The sequence below is a fragment of the Phaethon aethereus genome, assembly GCF_964289735.1.
Source record: "Phaethon aethereus genome assembly, chromosome: 5".
NCBI classification, from domain to species: Eukaryota; Metazoa; Chordata; class Aves; order Phaethontiformes; family Phaethontidae; genus Phaethon; species Phaethon aethereus.
In genome coordinates this window covers 10,778,627-10,805,808 of record NC_138579.1, presented here as the reverse complement: position 1 = coordinate 10,805,808, position 27,182 = coordinate 10,778,627, and the positions used below count along the sequence as shown (strand labels likewise).

General features: G+C 43.7%; 1 protein-coding gene across 1 annotated transcript in view; it reads left to right on the top strand.

Moving 5' to 3' along the window:
- Positions 1 to 27,182, top strand: part of CEP170B (centrosomal protein 170B) — a 55,852-nt gene extending 28,670 nt beyond the window's left edge. Inside the window, exons 7-20 of the mRNA XM_082001040.1 lie at positions 781 to 1,257; positions 3,501 to 3,563; positions 4,418 to 5,181; positions 7,242 to 7,430; positions 7,627 to 7,735; positions 9,192 to 10,964; positions 14,140 to 14,389; positions 16,559 to 16,718; positions 20,553 to 20,591; positions 21,155 to 21,298; positions 22,871 to 22,959; positions 23,526 to 23,619; positions 25,006 to 25,057; positions 25,784 to 27,182. Of these exons, the coding sequence (XP_081857166.1) occupies positions 781 to 1,257; positions 3,501 to 3,563; positions 4,418 to 5,181; positions 7,242 to 7,430; positions 7,627 to 7,735; positions 9,192 to 10,964; positions 14,140 to 14,389; positions 16,559 to 16,718; positions 20,553 to 20,591; positions 21,155 to 21,298; positions 22,871 to 22,959; positions 23,526 to 23,619; positions 25,006 to 25,057; positions 25,784 to 26,022 (4,442 nt within the window). The 3' untranslated portion in view covers positions 26,023 to 27,182. The remainder of the gene's footprint in view (positions 1 to 780; positions 1,258 to 3,500; positions 3,564 to 4,417; positions 5,182 to 7,241; positions 7,431 to 7,626; positions 7,736 to 9,191; positions 10,965 to 14,139; positions 14,390 to 16,558; positions 16,719 to 20,552; positions 20,592 to 21,154; positions 21,299 to 22,870; positions 22,960 to 23,525; positions 23,620 to 25,005; positions 25,058 to 25,783) is intronic.

Below are 27,182 nucleotides of genomic sequence, written 5' to 3'. Positions count from 1 at the left end.
TACGAGCTGATGCATTGACTGTATTTGATTAATGTGGAAGCAATCTGTTTCTCACCTCATCATCCTTAGAAGCCATTTAGTCTTACCACTCCTGTTGTTGTGAATCTGTATGCATGGAAGATGCATCTTTTTTCATTTGTGCAGTAAACCTGATGTTTCTATCAAGTATATGCTTTACTGCACAAAGAAGTGTTTTATTTCGATGCATGTGCAGCGTGTTCTCTAGTAGAGAGGGGTTGTGATTAGCAACCCTCCCAAGAGGTTGAAATAAGTAAGTGACCCTCTAGCCAAGAAGTTTGGGTACTACTGAAAAAATGTGGTTCTATCCCTGGTGATGTTGCAGAATTATGTGATGATCCAGCAAAACCATGAGTGTGCAAAGCTAGTCACAGACAAGCATTTCCTTTGAACTGTGGAAAGTTGAGTAGGTGTGCGTATTTCAGCGAAATGAAACTGGATCTTCCTTCCACATCAGCCCAGGCATACAGAAACCTTAAAATGCCACCAACAGCATAGGTTCTGTCAAAACATACAACTGTGCCTGTGTCTGTGTGTGCTCAGCGCTCTCTATGGGGAGCTGTGGAAGAAAGCACAAAGTGAATATAACAAATGTTGGGCAGACCGCAGCAGTACAGTAAGCACCGATTTCAGTGACGAGGCCAGAGTACAAAGCTATCTAAAACAGAACTTGTATTTTTTTTCTTTAATCCATTTCAGCTAATGTTTGTGAATGTAAGGTTTTCTTGCTTTTTTTCCCCCCCCCTCCCTACCCTTTTGTAGAAAGGTCAAAAGAGATAACCCAACATGAAGAGGAATTGAATGGTAATATTTCTGCTTATCGAGATACCCAAGAACAGTCTGTGTTTGCCTTCCGGAGAGAGCCAAGTTACTTTGAGATTCCAACTAAAGAATTTCAGCATCCATCAAAATCTCCAGAAACACAGGTCCATGAGATCCCAACAAAGGATGTTGATGCTGTAGTAGCCCCTGTTGTACAGAGTCATGCCTCTTTCACCATTGAATTTGATGATGGTACCCCCGGTAAAATAAAGATAAAAGACCATGTAACTAAATTTTCACTCAGACAGAGAAGACCATATAGTAAAGACCCAGCTCATACAGAAGTGATGTCAGCAGAGAGCAAAGTGGCTGACTGGCTTGTCCAGAATGACCCAAGCTTGATGAGACGGCAGTCTCCAGGAGATGATGTGTACAGTACTAAGAGTGACCTGCCAGTTCATGTGAGGACTCTTAAAGGTGAGTGAATGTCTCGTCATGGGGACATAGTTCTCTGTTGTCTGTGCAAATGCAGCATAGTAAAAGGGGAGAACTCTTCTCCTGTCAAGGAGAACTCGATTCAATTATCTGCTCCACATTTTTAAGGTGAAGAATATTTATTTAATGGATGTTAATGGTTTCGAATCTGGCTAGCAGGCTCTTCACCTGCCCCTGAAGTCATGTGTGATGCTGGCCTGGGGACACTCTAATCTAGTTCCTCTACATCTGTAATGCCAGCTTCGTAGAAGCAGTGATTGAAAAAAGGATTTTGATTTTTAAATGTCTAAAATAATTTCCATGTGGTCAAGCAGGCTAGTAAACACACGTATTTCAGTGGATTTTCTTCTCTTGGCTTCTCCTAACTGAAGGAATGACTTTTCTTTTTAACTGTAGTCCAGAAGAGGCTAAGTGTAATCCTCCATATGGGTGTAAAGTCCAGAGCCACGTGGTCAGATGACCAGAGGTCCTAACATGGAGACTGGTGATAAGAGTTTAGATATACATGATCACCAATGGAGGAAATGTGCTTATAGAATAAGGCTTCTTCTCTTCAACTAAAACTTCTCTGAAATCCTGCTCTGCTCAAAAACTTCAGATTTTGTAGACCTGTGTCCTGTTAAGTGTCACTGTGAGGAATTCTTTGGGGATTTTCAAAGGTCTGAAGTGTAGTTTGGAGCCCAGTTCTTAGTGCAGCTGGTGGGACTCACATGATTCTCATGCAACTTTGAACATATTTTGCAAGATTTGGGCTTGCTTGAATGCCTCTCTTGGGCCATGCACTGAACAGCTAGGTGGAGACCACTGATTCCTGCATTCTCACTGCCTCTCACAGGCCTCTGGAAAAGCTATTGTTTTGAACTGCAACTTTAATTGATGAAGTCATATTGAAGATTACTAGACCTACTTCTGCTTGAGATCCTTCATAAAAGAGAGCAATACGTTGTTTTCCCTTAAAGGTGTATTTGCTTGGTCCTTGTTGGAAAAAAACTTATAATATGAAAAGTCTTGCCTGTTACATCTCCAACTTGTGTTTTGCTTACAGTTTTTTGAGAAGCCCCTATGGTAAAAAAGGTCTCATACATCCAGCCCTGGGGTTTGGCATGACATGGAAATTGAACTATTTTGTTGTCATTGCTTGTTTCTAGTTCTTCCCCATAAGGGACAGTGTTGAGGTGCCCTGCTTGATTATTTAGGGTCTTATTTTCAGTCTACTGTGACTGTGTGATAGAGGGTTTTGAGGTTTGGGTTGGGTTTTTTCTGTTGTTACGATACTGGATTTTCTTGACTTGCTGGAGAACGTTGTCAGGGATACAAATGTGTCTCAGTAGTTTTGCTCTTTCCTTTCGGGGAAAACTAGAGAGTTAGGCAGCTGCTGCTCATCCTAGGATTTTCCTGAGTGATGCACAGGAATACTAGACTGACTGCAGTTGCCTCTCTACAGTCAATACGGCATGGAAAGAAGCTGAGGTAATTTAATGCGTAATTTGCATATCAAGAAATCAACTCTTTGGACATTTGATTAAAAGCTACACTGCTGGTGGCCTGAGGAGTTTATCCACCTCTGCTTTGGCAGAGGACAGGGTGTCATTTATCTGCGATAGCTGTGTAACATGTTCTTCTGGCAGGGATAATTTTGAAGATGTCTTGGAGGCTACTGCTGGCTGCCTGTCAGGTTTGGGTCTTCAGGATCAGAGATGCCCACCATCGGGTTTCATTAGTAACACTTGTTTGCTTTCAGGAACAATGTGCTGAATGTAAAGCCTGGTATCAAGACTAGAGAGTTCAGGCCTTAGCCGTTTGAGGGGATGTGCATGGTGTTCTGCTGGGGTATCCATGGGCATGATGGGTGTTCTTCCTTGTGTCCTCACTGTTTTGCATTCAGCAGAGTTCTTAGCCAAGACCCTTTAATTTAAGAACTTTCCCTTCCAAGGACGAAGCTTATCAGCCTTCAGGGCACAATGCAAAGTTTGCTGGCTTCCTTCATGAGGGTGTTAGGAAATTCCTCAGAGGACCGACTCCTGGGTTGAATGGATCTTGTATTAAATTCTAATCTTTCACAGCTAACCCGAGGTAATAAATGGTCTTCACCCATGTGTCTGGAGAACTTGCAAAGTAGGTTTGAGCAGTTTTCCTTTCAAACACGTGGTATTTTAGCCAGTATATCTTGCTGCATATTACAGTCTAGAGCGCAGAGACCTCTTTCCCCGTTCTCCCGATGACAGGTTCCTGGTCGTTGACTGAATCGTGTTGTGTGCCTTCACACCCGTTTCCTTCTCCAAAAAAAGGTTTGTTTTTTGTTTTACTTTTAACTTTTTGTTTAACTTACTTTCAGAGAGTCTTGAACTAAGGTGCTGAGGGATAGGTATCGCTGATACATAGGGAAGGTTGTAAAGATGGTTGTTGCTAATATAAGTGAAAATAATTATAAACTTTAAGCTTAGTGAACTCTTCAGTAATCATTTAACCTTTGCTTTGCTGGTGATGAAATGATGTAACTCATGGGGGTGTCACAGTGCGATTCGTAAATCTTCAGGAAAAGTAAAGAATCCTGCAAATGCACTTTTCTGGTAGGCTGTGGTTTATTTCCCCCTGTAGAGTGGGGTAACGTGGGTGCTCAGAGGTGCATGCACTCATAACGCACTGATCTGGTCTGTCATCGTGGGGATTTGGTTGCGTGGGGTGCTCTGTGCAGGATTTATTTACTGACCCCACAGAGGTATTTCTGCTCTGTAACAGAGAGAACCTAATGAGGTGATCTTGGACTACAGTAATTGGGAAGAACAGCAAAATAATGCCATCATTTTTATTTAAATGGAAATAAAAGAAAGAAACAAAGCATTAGGTATCTAAAACAATCAGTGTTATAAAACCAGCAACCTTTGGGGTTGAAATGATTCCTTGAATTGGTTTTTAATAACTCGATAGCCAATCAATTGTGAAAAGGGTCAGGAGGCAGCTGCCTTCTCTTTTATTTCCTCTGATGGGATGCAATCTATGTATCACATCAGATGCCTTTGGAGTTGTTTAATCCTATAGGATTTTTTTCTTTTAACTGAAAAGATAAATTTCAACTGCGAGGTAATGACAAGGCCACAGCAACTGAGAATATGAAAGTCAAATCTCCATACCTTGTTTCCAGGCAACAGGCACGAGGACGGGACACAAAGTGACTCTGAAGACCCCGTGGCGCCCAAGGCAGAGAAGGAGACTGCGACGGGCAGTGAACGTGCGACGGAGCAAACCAGGCTGCAGCGCCAGATGAGGCGTGATCCTCACGAGATGCTGCACAACAAGCAGGCCTTTGTCATTGAGTTCTTCGAGGACACGCCGCGGAAGAAACGGTCACAGTCCTTCACGCACAGCGCTCACTCCTCCCAGAGCGACACTGATCCGGGGCTGAAGACCAAGATCGAAAAGCGCAAGACTGCAGTGCCAGCAGAGAAGCTGGGAAATGCAGTGCCACCATCCCACCCTGGGGCCCAGGCAGGCAAGCCCAATAACAGCTCCTCCGGGACCCAAAGAACTAACTCTTTCAAGAGGGAGAAGACAGAGGATCGGATCAACTCTTCATCCTCTTCTGCTTCCAGAGCATCAGCCAAAACTTATGGGAGTGTTGGGAGGAAGTCTAAAATGGCTCAGGATTTTATGGCCGAGTACTTGCGGGAAACTGCTCAGTCTGGGAAGCCAAGCGCTGAGAAACCGGCACCTCTGCCCATGCCAGTAGCTCCACGCGTGGTTGTATCATCAGAACCAGAGTCTGCCTCTGCCCCACCTCCGGAGGTTAAGTCTGCCCAGGGCAGGAGGAACGATGAGGAAGACAGTGTGAGTGAGACAGGCACGTACACCATCGAGACAGAATCGCAGGATAAAGAGGTGGAGGAAGCGCGAAAAATGATAGATCAGGTAAATGCTGCTTTTCTGTGCTTGGCCAGCGAGCTGAGGGCTGAAGGCTTGGGCTTCTGCACGTTGTGCTGGAGGGCCTAACTTCATTAGCTGTTGCCCTGAAGGACTGCTCCCTTTTGCATGGGATGCAGCAGACATTTATGGTTAGGGATGGGAAATCATCCTGGGTGACCCGTGTTAAGGATAGGCATTGAAAAAGTGAAGAGGCTGGTTTTTAAAAAACCCCAACAAAACAACAAAATTACGAACGAACAACCCACAGAATGCCAGAAGGGCAGATAAGCCCACAGCAAAGAGCTGTCTTGGTTCTAAAATGAGATTTGGATGCAAAAGTGCAAGAGTGGGCTTGCCACCTGTTTAGAGGTAAGGCAACAGCAGAATAAAGATGGGGCTGATCCTGCTGAGAGCCACGGCTGGGAGCAGCTCTGCTCTCTAGGACTGCTCCCAGGCCTCTGCCTTGGTGTTGCATCATCTCCTGTCCCCTGTTATGAAGGCAGGAGCTGCAGCCCATCACTGATGCAGCATCCTGTGGTAGGCCAAGGAAATGCAGACCAAGGGCTGGTGCTCTTGATCCTTATCAAGCCTTAGTGGCTGGATGGTTCTGTATTTGGCTGTGCCTGGTTAGAAAGGAAGTGCTTGCTGGCAGGGCAAGTGGCAGCTAGTTGAGATAGCACAGGGTGTGTTCTAGGGCAGAGGCAATCCTAGATGGATCTGTACTTGTTTGGATTTTGCAAAGTGAATGATAGCCTAAAAACAAAACCCCAGAGTTGAGGGAGAGGTTTAAAAAAACCCCACCCAACTAAGCAACTGCAGGGCAAACCAAAGTTTGGCTGATTTTCAGGTTTAACTTTCATCTGCAGTCTTATTATGAAAACAAAACTGGCAAGTTGCTATGAAGATTTAGTAAAATGTAGGCAGGAGGATGGTGAGGTTTAAAGGAAGCCTTAATTGAACCTGTCTTTAGAGCTTTGTATACGGTGTTCTGTGAGCCTCGATCTAGCTTTCCTCTTTTGTTTGTTACATTTGTTCCTTACATATTGCTTGAAATATGATCGGAAGCTTTCAGGGCAGGGTGTTTAAGCCACAGAAAAGCCCTAGTCCTGACTTTAGATTGCTATTTGTTCTGGTGAGGAAATACGAGGGAAAATGCCACAAAAAATACAATTATTTCTGGGGAGTAGTCTTGTCAGCCGTTGACTCAGGCAGGCAAGCTGGCCAAGTTCTGCTCCTGACTCTGCCATAGATTTGGTGCAGTGCAGACCTGCCACTTGGAAAACAACTAGTAACTGGACCTCAGTGTTTCTGTCCAGGAAGAAAGATGATATGAATTCTGGACTTGCTGAGGTTTTGAGGTGACCCTGCTGTTTTGTTCTGCCCCCCTGCCCGGCATACTTTTTTTAAATAGAAGTGAGAGTGGAGAATTTTAAGGCTATCTCAGCCCAGCCTAGATACCATCCGTGGTAGCATCTTCCTCTGAACTACTTGTAGTCAGGGAAGAGAAACAAGCCCTTCAGAGACATGGATCTTGGTCACCCCCCTAGGAAAGCCAGAGGGAATCTGTCCAGTTAGCTCACACACTCACCCATCTCTGAGGTGTGTCCTTTCCCAGGTCCTCACATGGCAGTGCAAGGCTGCTTTGCTCAGCCCACTTGCTGCTACAGTCTCTGGAAGGTCCTGGAGACAGAGCATCCCCAGCTTTTTCTAATTCTTTGTGAATTAGCTGGTAAATAGCTTTCCTGACACTCATCCTAAATTTCTCAGGGCTGAAAAGGGACTCCTTTTCAGTGAAAGTTACTATGGTTAAAGACAACACACTGAAATAATGAGGGTGAGAGAAAATGTCAGTGTGAGTGGGATTCTATGAGTAAGTATAGTTAAAGCTGCGACTGTGGTGAAGAAAATAAAATTATTTACTTAGTTTGTATGGAAGCGTTTGCAAGTGTTTCTCAGCCTTTGGGATCATAGTTTGTGTGTGACTAATGCTTTGTGGATTTGGATTTTGGGCTAATATTTTCCTGTTTTCTTGGGTTTTAATCTTTCCCATGCAAACACCTTTTCAGGTTTTTGGTGTTCTTGAGTCGCCTGAATTTTCCAGAATCTCATCAGCCTTTAGACCAATAATTAAAGGCGAAAAAGATGACTGCGGTTCTCATCAGCATTTAATCAGTGAAAATGGCACTAGTCAGAAGTCACCCTTGCTCCAGGCATTTGCCTCAAAAGCTGTGAGTGGGTCTCAGGCTGATGCGCAGGTATGGGCAGTCCAGGTGGATTTGCTGGGATGGTGGAAGTGTAGATGGGTTTTCTGTCTGAATGGAAATGTGATGCGTAAATTGATTTCCATTTTGAGGAGATTGAGTGATGCGTGTATGAGAGGAGAGATTTTTGTGGCTAGGATTTGGTTTGACAAACCCTCTTTCTGACACTGCCTTCCCCACCTTGTTGTAGATGTCTACGGCATCTCAAGGGAGTCAGAAGTGGGTGTCTAGGTGGGCAAGCCTTGCGGACAGTTACTCTGACTCTGGATCTGTCTCTGGGCAGGGTGATGGAGGTGCAGGTAAGTCTCATCCTGACATTACTGTTTGAAGGTGGCATATCATCCTAATCCAGGATGATATGAAAAGCAAGAATTAAGGGCTTCTATGCATCTGGCTGTGGCTTATTTTCTGTTTTAGCTAATGTATTTGGGGATGGGAAGGACAGAGTGAATCGTTCCTAGGGCAATAAAGATGGAGAGAGCCTCTGGTTTGCATTTCAGAGTCATCCAAGAAGTTCTTAAATGTTATGTTTGACATGACTAAAGGGCATCTGGGAAGGAGAGACATCGTAAGAGCCTTGGGTGTTAACAAGCCCTGAGCAGTGGTTCTTTAGACTGCCTTATGATGCCAGATGAAAGCCCTTTGCAACTTGTCTTGGGCTTAGTTGCTGACTTGTGCTTTTTTTGTTTGCTTCCCCTGTGTCTGGCTGTGTTGAGAATTTTAGGGTGTTCCAGGGTTTGCTGTCATGTGACAGGTTTGAAGTGTGGAGATTAGCGTAGAAAACTGGGTATGGAGGGGAGGAAGGGTGTGGAACATCAGGCTCTCATCGTAGCTGGCAAGACAGCTTACAGACCCCCTGGTCCTGTTGGTATGCGAGAAAGAGAGAACAGCACTTTGTTGGCTTTTGTAAATGTTTTCACCCTTTTTTTGGTTGGAAACGTTTGTCATTACCTTCATGCCATCAACAGTGATAGACTCAGTAAACATTAGGAGAAACTTTTGTTTTGGAGGTCACTGCCACTGTTTTCACACTGTGTGAGAACCTGACTCCTGGAGCGTTTGAAATATTAAAATAGTCAAATAACCAGTTATCCTGGTATTTAAAGGCAGTATCAGGTATGAAGCCCTGGCCAGCGGCATAGGAGAAATAAGAGCACTCTTTCGATGAAGTGTGTCTGTACTGATAAGCCCACCCTCGCTGGGATGGTGAACTGTAACTCAGAGCCTCTTTGTTGTTACAGGGTCTTTCTGCTGAGACTTTGCTGGGGGATATGATCATATGAGAACTTGTACTGTGAAAAATGGCATCTATTTAGTCAAATGGGCTGTGTTGTGTAGAATGGCACACAAAACACTGCATCACTGCAATGTTTTGTCTGATGGCTTTTCATCTCCTTCCCATGGCCTGATTTATAGTAGATTGGTGCCTGTTAGCCTCTAAACATATGTGCTTGTACTGAGGGATAGATAATATGAGAATGAATCTGAAATCCTGCCTTGATAGAGAGATGTCGAGCACTGTGATCCAGCAAAGGAATTAAATACAATTTTACTTGAAGTGTCTGTATTGATAAACTGAGCAGGAGCCAGGCCCCGTTGGTGTTCATACTACATAAAAGCTTAGTTCTAAGCATGTATCTTTTGAGTTCTTTTGCGAACTTGCACTTTGCAGGATCAAGCTCTTCCTAAATTAAAAGGAAAAAAAAATGGTGTAGTTGTACAACAGTTGATTCTTGTCCACTTAACTCTCTTCAGAAAGCAGTGTAGCCCCAAAACCTGGGGAATCAGAAAATGCTGTCCCCTTGAGAACAAGGCGCCTTCTTCCCCAACTCCCACCAAGTGATAAATCAGACAGTCCCACGCCCACGGTCCTGGTCTGCCAGGAGTCCTACTCCGAGATTACCAAGAGAACCATCATGAAGGACCACTGCGTGGAAGCCTATGGTGATCCCAGCCCCCGCCTCTTCATCCAAGAAGACTTGGATCCAGATAGCCTCAGCGATGCCAGCAGATCTGACGATGGCTTCAGCACAGAAAAAGGCAAGAAATACAAAGAGAACAATAAAATGCTAGAGCAGATGGGGGAAGACACAAAATCAGAGAGTCGGCAGCCAGGAGCCTCCCGGGTCTCAAACGTGAGAGCTGTAAGTGAGCCAGTTTCTACTTCGTTCTACATTGGTGATGACAGCAATGATGTGGGGATTCCCTCCAGGCTCTCTCTGAGTGTGTCCCATGCTCGAGCAGACAAAGACAGCAAGGATCATGAGTTTTCCTTCAAGTCTGCTGGCGTGTCAGTTCCTGGAAAGCCACCGGTTAAAGATGTTAGCGCTTACATCAATGCAGCAGGAAAAGTGGTTATTTCCCTTCATCAGAGTCTGCCTCAAGATCAGGAAAACATGGCAGGAAAGGAAACATCATCTTTTGTTAGACAGGAAAGTTTTACCAAAGATAAATCAAGCAGTGGTGTTTCTCAAAATAAACTCCCCCATATTTCAAGTCACCCTCTGCTTAAAGATTTAGAGGCTGTTCGGTCAACCCGTATGGACTTTGGTCAGGAGACTCATCTTCTCCTTAAGGACACTGAAACTGCCTTGGCAGCACTGGAAGCCAAATTACTTGGTCAAAGCCAACAGCAGGAGCCCTCGGAAACTGCTGGTCAGCTGGAGGACTCCTTGTCTGGGGACTCTGACGTGGACACTGCCAGCACGGTCAGCTTGGTGAGCGGCAAAAATGTCCCGACGAGTGCCCTGAAGTGCAAAGCGGTTGTGAGCTTGCAGAAGGAGAAGTCTTGCTCCACGCCATCCATCCAGGACCAGTGTGGGCAGCCGAGTGCTCGGGACAGGCTGACAGAGAAGCGGAAAACACAAGCGCCAGAGCCATCAAACCGCGCAGAGGCCACCAAACGCTTCCAGATGAAGCGAAGCGCTGGGGCTCGAGGGTCACTCGATTTCACGGATGACGAGAGAAGCTCGAGCTTGCCCTACTTGCCAGTCCCTGACACAGTTGTGTCTGACCATGAGCACTCGGTAACCCGGCCAGTTCCTAGAAGGAAACCTTTTACTCAGGCTGCCAAAGAGGACCACAGCAAAACGACCTCGAACGTGCAGAAGATCCAGCAAGTTCTCACCCGCTCCAACAGTTTATCCACCCCGCGGCCCACAAGGGCCTCGAAGCTACGTCGTGCCCGGCTGGGAGATGCTTCAGACAATGAGTGCGTTGATACTGAGAAAACAACCTCCAACCCTGAAGCTGCTGCACCAGGCTCCAAGCAGTCCACAGAGACGAAGAAGCTCTCCCGGCTGGACATCCTTGCTATGCCAAGGAAACGGGCAGGTTCATTTACGGTGCCCAGTGACTCTGAGACAGCGCAGTCGAGGACGGGGTTTTCGGGCCGGAGTGTGGAGTCCTATCGGAAGACGGGTGTTTCAGAGGTTAGAGCTGCGGCGAGGAAAACGGCAGCCGCTGCCTCTGCGAAGCAGCCTTTCAGCAGGACCCGTTCAAGCAGTGTCAAGTATTCCTCCTCGTCCAGTAAGTGCTCATGCTTTATGTTTCTCCCCTATTGTCCTCTTTCTGATTTATAGGCTGCACATGGTTGTCAAGGACTGGTATCTCAGTAGTACAAGTGCTGCATTGGTGAGTACGGAAATCTGCATTAGCGAGCGGTATGGAGGTTGAGATTTCCTGTGGGTTTGGAGACAGCAGAGCGTCTCTCATACCCAGTGAGATGATATTATGGTATGTCTGTGAAGACGCTGCCATTTTTCTGTTAAAAAGGTAGAATTTAGTGCCTTTTCAGTGCTACAAGGAATTCTGTTCTGTTTTTCTTTGACTTCTAAGATTCAAAGCTTTCTCCCAGAGAGCTTATAGTGGTGTTGATGACAGCTGATGTCCAAGGTGGCAGGCTTAAAGGCACTTGAAACAGGAGAACAAGGAATTAATATCCCTGTGTTGTGAAGGCTGTTCCCTTGTTCTTCCTGTAAATGCAAATGTGGAGCTGGACACTACATGCTGATTGTCCCAAGAGATTCCTAATACTGTGTATTTTCATTCACTTTTGCCATATGGAAGGGAGGTGCACAGTCCTGTTTCCTGCAAGGCAGAAGTTTGGGGGCTATCTTGCCCTGTAGCTGTTTGCTCAACGTATCACCCCTTCCAATATCAACATTTGTCGAACTGAATCAGCCTTTAATTAAGAGGTGGGGACAATGCAGATGACAAGCCTAAGATGGTAGTTGGTAATCAGAGATTGTCCCTGACACCTTTAGTCTAAATCCGGGTCTATGCCCATAGTCCTTGACCTACCATGGATGTGGCAAAGCAGATCTGTTTGCTTAGGATTTTAGGAGTGACAGGGAGGCGGGGAGGAAAGGGACAGGAAGAACCCCTTTGGCTGGGTTTCTCAGGCCTATTGAGAGCGATACTATTTTCAGCAGATCTGTGTTTTTTGTAAGGGGTCTTAGAGATCTGGATGTGTCCTTTCCATATAATTTCATGCAGTTGAAATAATTATCCTTCTTGCAGTATTCACTTTTATTGCATGCTAAAAATTTTATTTGCTGCTTGTTTTGATTTGGATTGTTTTAGTGCATCCAGCTTCCCTTTTATTTTAATGATTTTTTTTCCTTACACATTTGTATATGCATGTAAATCAGAATGTGAATAAGCCAAAAGAGTATGTACAGTCTCTTCTCTCGCCTTTTTTGAGATGATGCTATTATTGACTTCTTGTTAAACAATATCAAATTTAAAGCAAATGAATGTGGTCAGAGTTTTCCAAATAGGAGGCACTGTTTGCACTTCCTCTGTCTTTGGACCGCAAACTTCAAATCATTTGGAGAAAAATGATAAGCGTTGGCCAGTTCTTGGTTTAAATGAATTGGTTTTTGATTTCCAGAGCTCTGTAGCAGCATGCTAACACCTTTCCTTGTGCATAGTTGCAACAGATGATGCTAATCCTTTCTCTGAATTAGTTGCTCTTAAAATACTAACCTCCTAATTCCTTGATAAGATTGTGGACCTTGCACAAGCTCTAAGTATACTAGTGTGCTTCATCGTGCTGTACCAAGTACCCGATGCATGTTCCTATACTAATGCTATTATAGATAGAGTGAGTGAATCAACATCTAACACCCTGTTCCTGGAACAAAAGTGAAATGTTGATAAACTACTGCACTGTGCCATTAAGACATTTTTTAGCACAATACAATAACCCTTGAAAACATTGAGTGTCAAGTCTTGGGAGTAAGGAAGCAGATGCGGTTGATTTATTCAAGGATTTCTTAAAGTGTTTAGCTAACCACAATAGTTTCCAACTCTCCCAGGGGGAGAAAGTTAATCTCACTAACGGAGGAACAGAATGAGCTATCTGGCCATGAGACAAGAAATGCCGGTAGATTGTCAGGCCATCTGAAGTAACTTTATGTGAAATGCACAGATAACATCAAAATAACTCAAGTTACCAGTTCTGAAAGCTAAGGGCCTGTCTCCCCTGTTCTTCTGTGTACATGATTTGTTTACTCAGTGTAATTTGACTGGTACTGAGGGAGTTGATTCTGATTTCCCTTGGCGTACAGTAATGGAAAATTAGGCTCTTCATTTTAAAATTGCTGTTCAATGACAGGGTGACCTCTTGATTCTAAACCTGTGTTTAAAAATTAAAAAAAAATTTCTACTGGTGGAATATGAGCAACTCTATTTTTTTCTGTAAGCCAAGCCATTTATATAGCTTCAGCTGAGATAGCAATGTCTAGGAATTTTTTTTTTTTTCACTCTACAGTAACTACCTATAGTTTCTACCTGCATCTTATATGCTGAATTTGTTATTTTTGTTTGTATGAGCTATGATGCTAGCTTAATTCACTTGTAGCAGTTCAGCATTATAAAAATCTTGGTAACACAGTGATGCTTTTAGGTGTTGTAATTTTAAATAACTTGGCTGGTTCTGTGTTTGGTGGGTCTTCATTCTCCAGGGAAGGACGGAAGGGAATGAAGCGGTATCCGTAGAGAGTGTAGTGAGGCAGCAAACACCGGGAGCCCAGTTTTCAAATAACGACATCTCGATGCTTCCCATGCAAGGAGGACCTGGGTGTCTACAGATCTGCAGAACTGGTTGGGATAAGTGGGCAGCTTCCACTTGGCTCCAGGGGTTGAAGCTGGTTCTGACTGTGTGAACGCTCATTCTCGTAGAGTGTCATTAGTGGTGAATTGCAAGGCAGGAGGCGAATGTGGGGGTGTGGACTTCTGCAAATAACACCAAGCACTGTAGTCTGTTCTTCACTCAAAAAAGCGTCCTTTTGCTTGTCCTCGCAGCTAATTGGAAAGGTGTCTGCAGGCTTGAAGATTGAGCTCTTTTTAGAAAAGGACTTCTGTGGGACTATGAGGAGTCCGAAACATGTGCTACTTATACACAGAGCTTCTGTGCATGGAAAGCCAAGTCTGTGGTAATAATTTACTACATTGGAGTTGTTAACAAAGCCATTTTGCTTTTCCATTGGAATTTCCCACTCCAAATTTGTATAGTGAACAGGAGCAATACAAGTGCTCAACTTTGAAATAACCAGCTCATTCTCAGAGCTTAACTTAAAATCTGCACAGAAACTCTCCTTTCCTTGTGCTCTTGGGCTAGTCTTGTGTTACCTTTTTGCCCTTTTGTAGTTATTCTTTACTACTTTCCTCGGTCTGAAACCAATTCATTTTTTGTAAGCATCAAGGCGGAGACTACAGGGTTCAGATTACACTTCTACTTCGGAGGAAGAATATGGCTCAAATCACAGCTCCCCTAAACACAAACGCTCCCATACTTCAACAGCCACACAAACACCGAGGATACGTGGCTCTGGGCTGGGCAAGCAGAAGCACAACGGCAGAGAAACGGATGACGATGAAGATTTTGATGACCACCCTGACCCCTACAACTTCATGGCGCAAACAGCAGAGATAGCAGAAATAGCCAGGTGAGGTGGGGCTGTATGTATTGACCCACATGTTGAAAATGGATTGAGTTTTCCTTGGTGGTCAAATCACACTCAGGTGTGGAGATAGAAAGAGAGGCACTCTCTCCTGTTGTTTGTGTGCCCTCTCGCTCCTTCATATCTGAATGTAGGCTTGTTCAGACCTGGAAGGTTTTCGTGAAGCTTTACAGCCTGTGCTAGGCTGTGCTGGTTCTAGAAAAGGCCAAGGTGCAGGGCATTGTATCTTGGTTTGTTTCTTGTTCAGGCTATGAACGGGTCTCCTCTTGTAGCTTTAAGTCTGTCAAAAGATGTAACTGTCTATAGTTGCTTATCTCTGCTTTCTGCTGGAAGTCACTGTGTGTGCGTGGACCGGTTGGTGTGAACTGTCCTAATTCTCTGCAGAGGAAGTCAAATGGATTGGCAAGACTGAATACGTAAACTGTTGAAGCTGCTTTCCCTGAAGCTGGTGAGGGAGCAATAAGCAGTTGCTGCAGGACAGAAACCTCTGCTTGGCACAACTGAATCCAAACAAGAAAAATCTGTCTGGGCCCTGTGTATAAATTAGTTGTTACTTAGCTTGATGTCACTGGATATAGGACCTATTGTATCCTAGTGGTCTTATGGTTGCCTAGAGGACCTCAGCAGTAAAGCAAATAGATTCTTTTTTTAAACAGTGGCATCTGAGGTTTGACATCTCTAACATGCAACTGTGTTATGCCAACTTTCCAGAAATACTGGTCTTCCATTGTACTGGGCATACTTGAAATACTTTCGACTGAGGAAGCCGTCTTCTGTCGGCTTTTGGTCAGCATTTCCATGTCACCTATATCAGTTCCCGCACTGATCTCGAAAGGGCTTTTCTTGCGTGAACGTTGTTGTCAGGCTGCTAGAAAGTGTGTCAGCCTTCAAACCAGGCTGTGTTACCTGTACCGCACAAAGCGTGCGCGTGGGAGACGCTGGCTTCCCTCCTCGCAGCGTTTCTAGCGCGGGAGAGCGCTTCGTGTTGCAGCAGCTATAAATAAATGGTTGCGTCAGACTTGTCTGGCATTGCACGTTGCAGGGCTCGGTCACAGAGTCTGCTTCATAATTGCAGTTCTGATTCCTGTTGCTGCTCCCAGATTAACTGGGAGGGGTTTAGAGGAATCAGGGAGAGTTAAAAGGGAAAATGCCACTTGTTTACAGTAAGTGAATCACAGAATGGATGTGTTTGGTGACAGCTCTATCCAAACCAGCACGGGTGGGGGGCACCTTAGGCAGGCAGATAAAACTGCTTTTTATTAGTTCAATTACGCATTTTCTTTCTGAGGAGATGTTTTGATGAACTGACAGTTTTATCACATTGCTTGGTTTTATTCATTTAAAGAAGAAAGTGTCTTTCAGATGAAGCTGGCTAGCTGCAAGATTTTTTTTTTTCTCTCAGAAGCTTTTCTTTAAAATTACCACCACAGCAACTTTTGGTCTGAAGGGGTGTTTTTTAAGCTCTGCTAGCAACAATCTAGAGACTTAGAAACTGTTTGTGAAATCTAGAGGAAGTAGAGCAAAGTACTGCAATCGCTGAATGTTAACTGGACACCTGTCAAAGGGCTTGAAGTTTCAAGACTTGGTTTCTGAAAACCAGATCCCTCTAAGGTATGCTGTGCTCACCCTGGTAATCCCTCAGTCCTTCTGGAGAATGTGGAGGCATATTTTGATTTACAGTCTATAAACCACAAGGAAAAAGGAAAGGAAATGTGGGGTTTTATTTTTTTAAGTAACAAAGAAAAAAGTTTTTTTCCTTGTGGGGGCTTTTAAAGGGAAAACAAAGAAGTCCCAAGAAGAAAAATTGTCTGTGTTGTATTAAAAAAGGAAGGGAGTAGAGTGGATGGGTGGGAGAACAATAACATAAAGCTTATTTATGGATTGTCTCTAATAACTTTCTGGTAGTATGCAGTCACTAGAATTTGCGTTTTATCAGATCTCTACTTTGAAGCTGGGTCCAGGAGGGGAGCGGATTTATTTTGTATGCAGCCAGAGCATTCCTTGGGAGTCTGCCAAAGCACCCCAAAAAACCCCTGCTTTTCCTAGCCTCTGCAGAGGTTATAGTTCCCACAAACTTCTTGTGGCTGCTCTTATATTTTATGAATATGAGGCTTGTTGTGTCCTAATGGCTCTGCTGCATGCCCTGTGCTTTAGGCTCAGCCAAACTTTGGTGAAGGATGTGGCCATCCTTGCTCGAGAGATTCACGATGTTGCTGGAGATGGGGACTCACAGAGTTCATCGGGGACGGGACCAAGCACCTCCCTCAGCTCTGTGCCCAACACTCCTGCTTCCACCATATCAGCGAGAGAAGAGGTAAGATCCCGGATGACAGAAATCTCTTCCTCTGAATGCTAGGCACAGTTGTGGTGGGAGACCAGGGTAGCATCCCCATGTGCTGCAGCATTGAAAAACCTTCATCCCCTGTCCTAAAAAACACCACCAGAAAGATTGACTGCAGTCTGTTATGGTGCTCTTTATTCTGCCATCCTCAGTGCTACAGCCAGCCTGCAAGAGGTGGGAGTCATATTAGTTGAACTTTGGTCCCTGAAGTTTGCATCTGAGGAAAAGGATGGAGTGGGTGTGCTGCGCTGCTGCGTCGGGGAGCCAGAGCCTCCCTCCTTGTTTCAGACAAAGCATTGACTGCAGGCTCTGGCTGCATGCTCTGTATCAGCTGTGGTTTTTGTACCTCTGCTGTGTCCTTTCTGCCATGGCTGTTGAAACGCTGTGCAGGTGTTATTTGAATCCCTTCCCTCCATCTGCGTATTGATGGGAGAGGGCAGGGACTCTTCTTTCCAGCCAGCAAGTTGGGCAAGGAGGAAGGCAGCTAACTTGGGAAGTGCTGTCCTCCAGCTCTTCAGTGAAGCTGTGGCTTCCTCACAAATTGTGTAGCACAGTTTGTCTGCACTGGAGTGGGTGGAGAGAGGCAATTTCTTAATTTGACTCGCTAGTGCTGCAGCGCAGGGACTCAGCTCAGCTCAAACTTGGCTGCAAGGTCACCAGGAGGCTCCAGCTGCTAAAGCAGAATTGTCTTTGCTGCTGTTTAAATCCAAATTCCCCCCTGTCTACCACCAGCCTGGGCTTAGAAAATTACACAGCTCTCTTTATCTGCTGTTCCGATGGGCGTCTTGGCCCTCTGTTGTCTTTGACTGTTGCAAGAGTTGCAGACCTGTACTAAGCAGGGTTCAAAGCTGAGGACCAAACCTGTTACCCTGCCAAGAGAGTATTTGGAGGCCCCGTGACCCTGCTGTGATCCACTGAAGGTGCAAAGCAAAAGTTTAGGGAGATGCCCAGAAGATCAGGCGAGTGTGACTGTGCTTGTGTTAAGCCATGGTCTGCTGCAGCCTGCTCAGGGAGGTTTTTTTTCCTGGGGTTGTTTGGAGCAGCAGTGCACAAACGTTTCACAGTAACTTCAGGCTGAGATAAAGTGTTTTATTGCTTTGTTTCCTTTTGTTTCCTAAGTGCCACACCTACAAAACTGCCTTTTGTATTATTCTCTTCGAGCAGTGAAGGTGACAAATCTACCTTACTTCTGACTTGCAAATGCAACGTTTGCTGTGCGTTGGTAATGACCAGCATTCAAGCACCTGCTTCCTTCCAGAAAATCAGCATACCTACTTTTTTATCGAGTGCCACTGAAGGGTACAACCATAAGTCAGCTCATAGAAAGGCATATGTCCTCTGCTGATAGAGGAAGAACACCTGCAAAACACAGTGTTTCTACTGTGTGCAAAACGATGGGCTCCAATGCGCATGGTTGTGATACTGAATGGCAGGATCACAAAGCCAGGATTGCTCGGACCCAGGCGACTTGAGGGTTTCTCTGTGACGTGGCTTTGCAGCGCTGCCATGTGGGACTTGCCGGTCAGCCCCCTCGCAATAGTTGGGAGAGCAAACGTAGGCCTGTGTCATGCTGGAGGTAATGCTCCTGGTGGTTCCTGCTGCTAGAGCAGTCTTTGAGATCTTACAGTGGTGTAAAGGAAGAAGCACTGGTAGGAGCCTATGAAGACAGATCAGGAGCCATAACCTTTGGTGTGTTCAGCCAGTGGTGGCTGAAACCGCCATAAAGGCTTTTAACTAGACTCACTCCAAATCGAGTTGGGTGGCGTGGCGATTTCAGGAGGGCCAGTGGCTGGGAGGCCATTTGAGTTACACCCAAAACGCCACCATGTGTCAGTGGAGCTGCCCTATGTTACTGATAGCCAGGGACAGGTTAAATCAGCAGGACTGTCTACTGGCAGTGCTGGGATGTGGAGCTGAATCCTGACTAGCTTGGGATCCTGAATGCTGGTGCATCTTGGAGGTCATGTTATGAATGGGAGCAATATAAACTCATATGGGTTTAATAAACACACATCTTGTCTTTGGAACTGGGCTAGAATCGGCGGACACGCTTCCCTTGGTCTAGGTGCTGCTGAATCTGTGCCAAAATAATTATTTTGGCTTAATGAAGGGAAATTGCTAGGAAATAGCTGAAAATCAGTGTGTGTGATGCTAAGACTGTGAATTTTGTGAATGTTTATTAAACAACTTTATATTAAATATTCTAGGAAAGGGCATAGTGATGAGAAATAGTTACTATAGTTATAATAGTAATATATTGAAACATCTGATAAAAGTATGTATGTGAATAAGAAATATCTGCTGTGTGTGACTCTTCTGCTGTGGCTCTTGCAGTATTGTATGCCATTGTGCATTCTTGATTTTCCACTAGTAAATATTTATACCTATTCTAATAAGGTGGGGAAAAATGCAGGAAAAATAAGTACTGAAGCTGGAATCACTTTTTAGGGTTTAATGCCATACCAGAAGCTTCACTTTGGACCACTGTGTAGCACAGCATTTCTCTGCCTCGAATTTCATTTTAAATTACTTTTATTACGAAGCTTGGTTACAGATTAAAATCATGAGTGTTCTCTCAAAAGTTAAGATGGAGCCTTAGATTTAAACCTTATTCTTCATGTTTTGTCTTTTTAGGTCCAGTGTTGGCTTGGATGTTTGCCAGGGAGGTTCTCAGTTTCCTCAGTGCATGTTTGGGGTGTTTTTGTTTGTTTTTGTAGCCTCAGCTGTGTAGTTTATAATAACCTAGATTCTTGGCATACTGAGCTGAGTACTGCTACAAATTAAGCAAAAAAAACCCCAAACAAAACAAAAAAAGAGTTCATCAAGGGTGAAACCTTGATGATTCTTGTTTAGCAAAGCCATGGGTTGTTTGGGATGCCTTGCATTGTGGGTGTGTAGGTTTTACAAGGCCCAGCTTTCTGCAGAGCTGAGCTGTTAAATGGAAAGCTCAGCTGCTGCAAGCACAGTCAAGTGGGTCATTCCAAATCACTGGCCACTTCTGCAAATTTTAACCCTGTGTGAAATTCTTCTGGTTGGTCTTTTTTTTTAAGTTTGTAATGGTAATAGCAAAAACTTAAAAGCCCAATAATGTTTAAGTTGTTGTTAAATGTACTCAATATGACTGTTGGTATGACAAGAGAAAATGCCCACGGGTATGACAACAGAAAGCACGAGAAGGGACCAAGTCACACATGAAAATCTGGTGATGGTGGAGCATGTGCTGTCCTTACTGTGTTTTCAACTGGTTGTGTTGAGAACTGCTGGACTGTAGGAATATCTCATTCCCTTCTGATACTGTTTTGCCACTGCAAGCAGCCTAACTTACTGTTTCTGCACTTCATGAAAGGATGCTTAAAAAAGAGCAGCTTATTAGCTAAACACTGTGGCTGTTGTGCCCCTGTATAATATCTCATACTTTTTGCCTGTGTATAACCCAAGTGCTATTGCATAGAGTGTGGGGAGCCTGGACTTTGGATAGCATATGGTTTCCTTGCAAGAGCTGTGTGCTTTGCCAAAAGCTGTATGTTTAGCTCATTCTCTGTGCTCTGAGGGCTGCTGGATTTCACTCAGCACAGTCTGTTTCGAAGTAACTGGGGGAGCTGCCCGAGACCACCTCTGCAGAACTGGTTGGTTACCAGGACTTCCATGGGCTTCAGTGCATGTTGGGGGTGGGTGTCGAGCACTGGTTCTCAGGAATGCGCTTTTGGGAATGTCAACCCAAAATAACCCCAAACCATGTGTTCTCTTTGATACTTGCTGTCACAGTCATTCACTAGCATTGATCTCTTTGTTTCTGTTTTAACACAGATTGCTCGTAGATCTTTTCGGCTGGCATATCCATCTCAGGTGCACTTTCCATCCCATTATTTTTGTATCTCTGTCTTGTCACTGTTATTTTCCTCCCCTTCTTTTAGAGTTTTTGTCTGTCAGTGAACCAAACAGGAGTAGCTGTCTTGTCTTTTCTGTTCTTCCTGTTAATTATTTGCATTACCAGTGGTTTTCTATTGCTTTTTCATCTCTTCCATGTGTTACTAAATGGTTTTTGATTAATTTTAGTGTGGATTTAATGTTTCATTGATATATTAAAACATAAGATATGGGAGAACAGGGTCTTCTTGAGTTTTAGCCTAAATTCAAAAAAAGGCAAAAATGTACTTTTCAACTACATGCTTGTCTCAAAATTATAACGTGGAATAGCCCCACTGAGTTTTGTAGGATGACTCCAGTGGGTAGATGCTTGCAGGATTGGGGTCTAGTAATTTGCTTAGGAACCCATACCTGTCTGAACAGGACTTAAATGAATCAGTGTTCCTCTGGGGCTTGCCTGAAAATCTGCAATACCTGCAGTGAGTGCCTGTGTGCCTCCTTCCCTAGTAATTTTTAATGACTCATTACTCATTATTTCCAAGTTGGTGCAGCACATTCCAGAAGCAAGTCTGAACTACCAGAAGGTGCCTCCGGGATCAGTGGAACTGAAGGATTTTGACCAAAATATGAACAATAATAGAGAAGAGGATCCCTCAAGAAAAATGTGGACAAGAAACCGTGAGGAGGCAGGCCACCTTTTTCTTTACTTTATATATGACATTACTTTAAGCTGCAGTATGTATATCTACTCTTTCTAAGTTGCCAAAGGCGGCTACTGAAAAAACAAATCAATGCATTTCTCAAGAACCCTGACTTGTAGGTATAGAGACAGTGTTTAAAAAAGAAAAAAAGAGGAACAGAATAACCCTTCTTGCCAATATGACTGGAAGTTTCCTCTCTTGTGTAAAACTCCATTAAAACCTGAGGCTTGGTCACTTGTTTAGGAGGTGGCATTCAGTGTCAGAGCCCACTTAGGCTATTTCACTGCTCTTTTAAAGAAAAACCCAAAATCTCAACTTTGAAATCTCCAGCACTGATAGTTTAATGGCAAGAAATCATGGCATGAAAACAGTAATTCCGAATCAATAAAGGCACCTTATTTTTCTGCAATGGGCATGCTGGTCAGAGCTGCATGTAGAGCAGCAGTGGTAGGATCTGGACCTTACAAGGAGTTTCTGCAGCTGGGCTCAAGTGCTGTGGCACATCTGGCTTACTGTGCAGACAGCAAGCCATTTGTTCTGTGTTATTTGCTCCAACATGTGCAATGTCATGCAATTCTTTTGAGATGAGAGAGCAGGGTAACCTGGAAATCACTGGGATGATGCTAAAGGAAGCCTGGCCCTGAAACTTGAGGCTGGGGATGGTGTTTGAGTGAGGGCCGTAACAGGGTGATGGTGATGGAGAGCAGAGGAGCAGGCTGCTAATGCAACACTCAGCTGTTGCTTCTGCCTGCTTTCTGCCTGCTGGCTCTGGTTGAGAAGGAAGAGCTGGGGCAGAGGCTCCGGGGAGGCAGCGCAAGCAGGAGGGGAGAGCTGGGCCCCAGCACGGTCGTTCTGCTGCTCTGGAGGGGGAGTGTGACTCAAACAGGCTGATGGAGGGGAGCTCAGGCTCAGCCACTGGTCCTGTCCTGTGACTGACTTGAAGCAATCCCTCACTCCCCTCTAGAGATGTGCCAAGGCTGAACAAAAGATGCAGGTTCAGAGTGCCCCCAACTGATGTGGGCTTTCATGGCAGAAGTGTGGGGGCTCTTTTGAACCGCAGGACTTGAATATTTGGGGTTTGGTGGGGTTTTTTTGTTGTTCTTAAAGCAGAACGTAACATGGTGGGATTACATGGCTGTGAAGGTGGCTTGAACTCATATAAATCACATTAGATGGTTTTAGTGAGGCTGCTTGTGGGACTTCTTGCATTGTGATTTGGCTTTTTTGTTTTTGTGGGGTTTTTTTTGTGGGGGAGGTGCCTGTGAGGCTTGGAGAGTCTTAAGCTGCTTCTTTCAGAAATGCTTAAATAGTTACCTTACTGCAGACAACTCTGTCTCTTTGTATACTCCTCAAGGGAAAAAAAAATCCAAACAAGTTAGTATTAATCTTTTTGCCAAAGTGCTGCAACAAAGCTGTATGTCGTTTTTATCTCCCTTGAACCTCAAAAATCATCCCCATAGATGAAGATGTTTCATTGAGATCATTTACTGTAAAGATTTCCAGTTTTGTAATATGCCACTTCTGCTAAAAGTTCTCTGATCTGCCCTTATATTTTAGGTAATCTTCGACAATCTGATGTTGAACCCGGTGTCTCAGTTATCACATACAATCCGTGAAAATACAGAAAACCTAGCTGAAAAAATGAAGTAAGTAACTTTTTAGCCCTGGCTTGAAATGTTGACTTGCTGCTGAGTTTGTTGGCTTGCTACTTGCGGAAGATAATGCATTGTTGTCTTGGAAAGTCTTGTTATCAGGATGCAGGGAACCTAGATGTAGGAAACTGTGTGTGTAGTGAACGAGAGGTAACATGATCACTTGCCATCTCTTTTCCTCATATGTTTGGCCTTTGGAATTTTAATGCTGGATTTGTAATGCCTGTTGATGCCTTAACTTTGAAATGTTGCCTGTGCAAAGAGTTAGGAGAAAATGTATTCCTGCTGATGGATTGTCTCCTCTTTCCTCCCCTGTCCCAAGGCTCTTAAAAACCCTGCAGGTCACCAAGGCTTGTGAAAGCTCTTCAAAGTCTCTTGTTGCTCTAGAAGACATAAGTTAGGGAAGGACTTTGGATTATTCTTAAATCACCTGAAAGGCGCTTTGTCCAGTTGCTAATCCGCTAATCTCCTTTGTTGCCACATCTTGTGATAATTAAGTCTTTTAAACAAGCAGCTTTTGGATAGCAATTTTAAAACCTGCTCTGCTTCTTGTGCTGCAGGATTCTGTTTCAAAACTCAGAAAGGACCTGGGAGGAGATGGAGGCCAAAATTAATTCAGAAAATGAAGTGCCAATTCTGAAGACATCAAACAAGGTAAGGCCATGCGAACAAGTGAAATACGGAAGGCTTGTATCCGTGAAAGCTTTGTAAGAAACCAAAATAACAAGTTCTGGCCCTTCTCAAATATATTTCTGAAATTCCTAGTCCATTTGCATATGTTGAACTGCTGTTTGTTGTTGCTGTTTGAAGTGAAACAAAGTGTGTTCCTCCAGCTGTTGTGTTTCAACAAACTCTTCCCCTCTCCCTTCGTGATTCATCTTCAAAGACCCAGTCCCTTAACAGATGTTCAAGTTCAGGGTCGTTAGGCTTCATTTAAACATCTACCAAAGCATTACCTACCATGTGGTTGCCACAGCTTCAGTTGTAAACAGGTGTTTCTCCTGAATGTTTGTTTTCTTCACCTATAACATTTCGATAACAGGTCAATTAAAAAGCTTTGGCCCTAGGGTGGTGTTTGTGCTTTCACAACCCCTTATTGTCATTTATGGGGACTGCCAGTAGGGATTTAAGTGCAATAATGGACCCAGCAAATATGGGTAAAGCTAAGCATAATGCATAGGACCTGTGTAGCTTGGTGCTACAGCAGTATATATGTGGCCAATTGCTTTGTCTGGTCTAGGACTTGGGTTTGCCAATATCTTTGTGCATTTGGTATTAAGGAAGATATGGGGGAGCCTTTGTACAGTTAATCTGGTTAGCATTTCAAATCTAAAACCCACTGTGGCTGTGAACTGGGTGGTGTAGTAGCACTTGGTGAAAGAAGTATTTAGAGCAGAGGTCCCTGTGCACTGACCAGGTGCCCCTAGGTACAGATCCACAGAATCATAGAATGGTTTGGGTCGGAAGGGACCTTCAAAGGTCATCTAGTCCGATACTCCTGCAATGAGCAGGGACATCTTCAGCTAGACCAGGTTGCTTAGAGCCCTGTCCAACCTGACCTTGAATGTTTCCAGGGATGGGGCATCTACCACCTCGCTGGGCAACCTGTGTTTCAGTTGTTTGAAGCCAGTGTTTTACCACCCTCATGGTGAAAAATTTCTTCCTTAGATCTAGTCTAAATCTACCCTCTTTTAGTTTAAAACTATTACCCCTTGTCCTATTGCAACAGGCCCTGCTAAAAAGTCTGTCCCCATCTTTCTTATAAGCCCCTTTTAAGTATTGAAAGGCTGCACTAAGGTCTCCCTGGAGTCTTCTCCCTGCTGAACAACCCCAACTCTCTCAGCCTATCCTCATAGGAGAGCTGTTCCATCCCTCTGATCGTCTTTGTGGATACTAGCTTTGTCTTTTCTGCTAAATAAGCAAGGTTGGAACTGACTTTGAATCTTCTTGATCAGATAAGGCAGAAGAAGTAAGACTAGATTGCTGTGCCAGTTGAGTACTTTGTTGCTTAATTTTCCATTATGATGCTTTTGTTTCTAGGAAATCAGTTCTATCCTGAAGGAGCTTAGGAGAGTTCAAAAACAGCTTGAAGGTTGGTCATGTAAAATGTTCTTTTTGTCTCTCAAATGCCAGTAAGTTGTACAAAATGAAATAAAGTGGCTTGATTTGCCAGTGAAAGCTGGGAAGGGATGCAGAAGTTTAGTTTGTTAGCATAATGCTCTCTGACGAGTGCATATGGAATGAACAGTAGATTTATCTTGTGCTGCCAATTTTTAAGAAAATCGTTGACTTTTGCAAAGCGGAAATGCTTTGTTTGTGGTAATTAGCATATTCCCATAAGACAAAGGTCTGTTCTGCTGAAATAGTATTTAGTAGCTCTTTCAGCCAATGAACTGTGCTGTGCTTTTTCAACTTGAATTTTGCACATAGAGCTCTGTGCAATAGGAAAGGCAAGACAAGCTCTTGCATCATCTAGAAGCTTAATAAAGACATATAAAACCATTACAGGTGTCATTTTGGACTCCTGCTAAAAGCTTGCCATTTGGCTGCTGTAGTTTGGCTGCTGTCTTTTCCAATTTAACCATCAGTTGAACGTCCTTGTAGCTTCCGTTTGGGAGAGTTTTTGTTTGTTAAAGCTGCTTAGGCCTGAAGGTATTAATGAAGAAAATACTGTGACTAAAATGAACACAAGTACTGCCTACAGTTCTACTGCCTTCAAAGTGAAGGCAGCAACCTTCTGTTTAGAAACCGCTGAGTGCTGTTAATATGTCTGTGTGCCTCTTTTTTTTTCCTTTTTTTTTTTTTCTTCCCCCAACAGTCATAAATGCTATCATTGACCCTACTGGAAACTTGGATGTAGTTGCCAGTAACAAAGCATCTTCTGCTGCTAAACAATCTACAGCCACTAAAGTCAGGACTGCTACTAACACTTCTGGATCTGCACTGGAGACTTTGTCCCCAGCACAGATGAGAAACTACACACAGAAATCGAACTGTGGGACTTCTAGCTTACAAGATTCGAATTTCATTCCAGATGGAGAGAAATATGTGATCTGATACAATATTTTGTATTGCTATCATACTGTAATCTACTGTTGCATTAGTTTTGTGTATGAGTGGTTTGTGGACAGTTTGTGTGGAGCAGATGTTTTGATTGCTAACACGTTGCACAAAAAAACCCCAATCTATGCTGTGAGGGTGAATGGAAAGTCTGTGTATGCCTTTTAAACAAGACTAGCACTGTGGAGCAGCACATATTCAGCATAGAGGCAAACTAATTTTTAGAAAATTACTTATTCTTCCAGTGTGCCATAAGAAAACAGGCTTTGCGTACGCTCCATTCAATACTGCGGAAGCTGAAGTGTTCTTACATTGGCCTGTTTATAATATTCAGTTGTTAATGAAGCGTAATTTAAAAAACAGGTTTTTTGGTACTACATTTGTTGTCGTTTTGTTTGTTTTGTTTTGTTTTTTTTAATTGTACAAGTGAAGCATTACAACTCTGTTGGAATCAATGTGCAAAATCCAGCAGAATGATTGTGCAATATCGTGGGTTTCTAGGAGAAACTCTTAGTACAGTAGTGTAAGAAGTCCTTTTCAGTGGTTGTAAAAAGGTGACCACACTGAAGTTGTGCATCGTCTTATTTTCAGTCCAAAAACCAAAATAAGACAGAATAAACGCTTTGTTTTTTCTCTTGGAAAAGTGTAAAAGTTAATAATGGTGTGCATGTAATGACTACTAATACAGTTACTATTTTTGATGATGTTTCAAGCCCAAAGTGTGGGGTAGGTACAAAAAGTAAGATTTTACAGTTTTGCTTGCCAAATTTTCATGATTTCGGTACAAACTCTGTCTTTAAGCTGCTTTTTTTTTTTTTAAATATACAATCTTTTTACAATGAGCTACAAATGCTCTTGGCTGAGCCAAAGACTAAGATGTTTGCAATTAGCTAATTGCTAAGAAAAACATCTGTTCCAATGGCTCACGTAATAAACTTAATTGCACAGTTGCTGTGAGCTAGTGTTCACTTGACAACACTGAAAAAATAATGGCTTAGATGTAGCTCCACCTTTATGGCTAGTTCTGTTATGAATTTTTGTCAATGCAAAAGTGCTTGAAGACCATTATTCTGTGGTATCCTTCAGAAACTATTCAACAGTGTCAAGCACTTGGTACATTTGGTATTTTTGTCTGGGTTTTATTTTTGGTCTGTTAT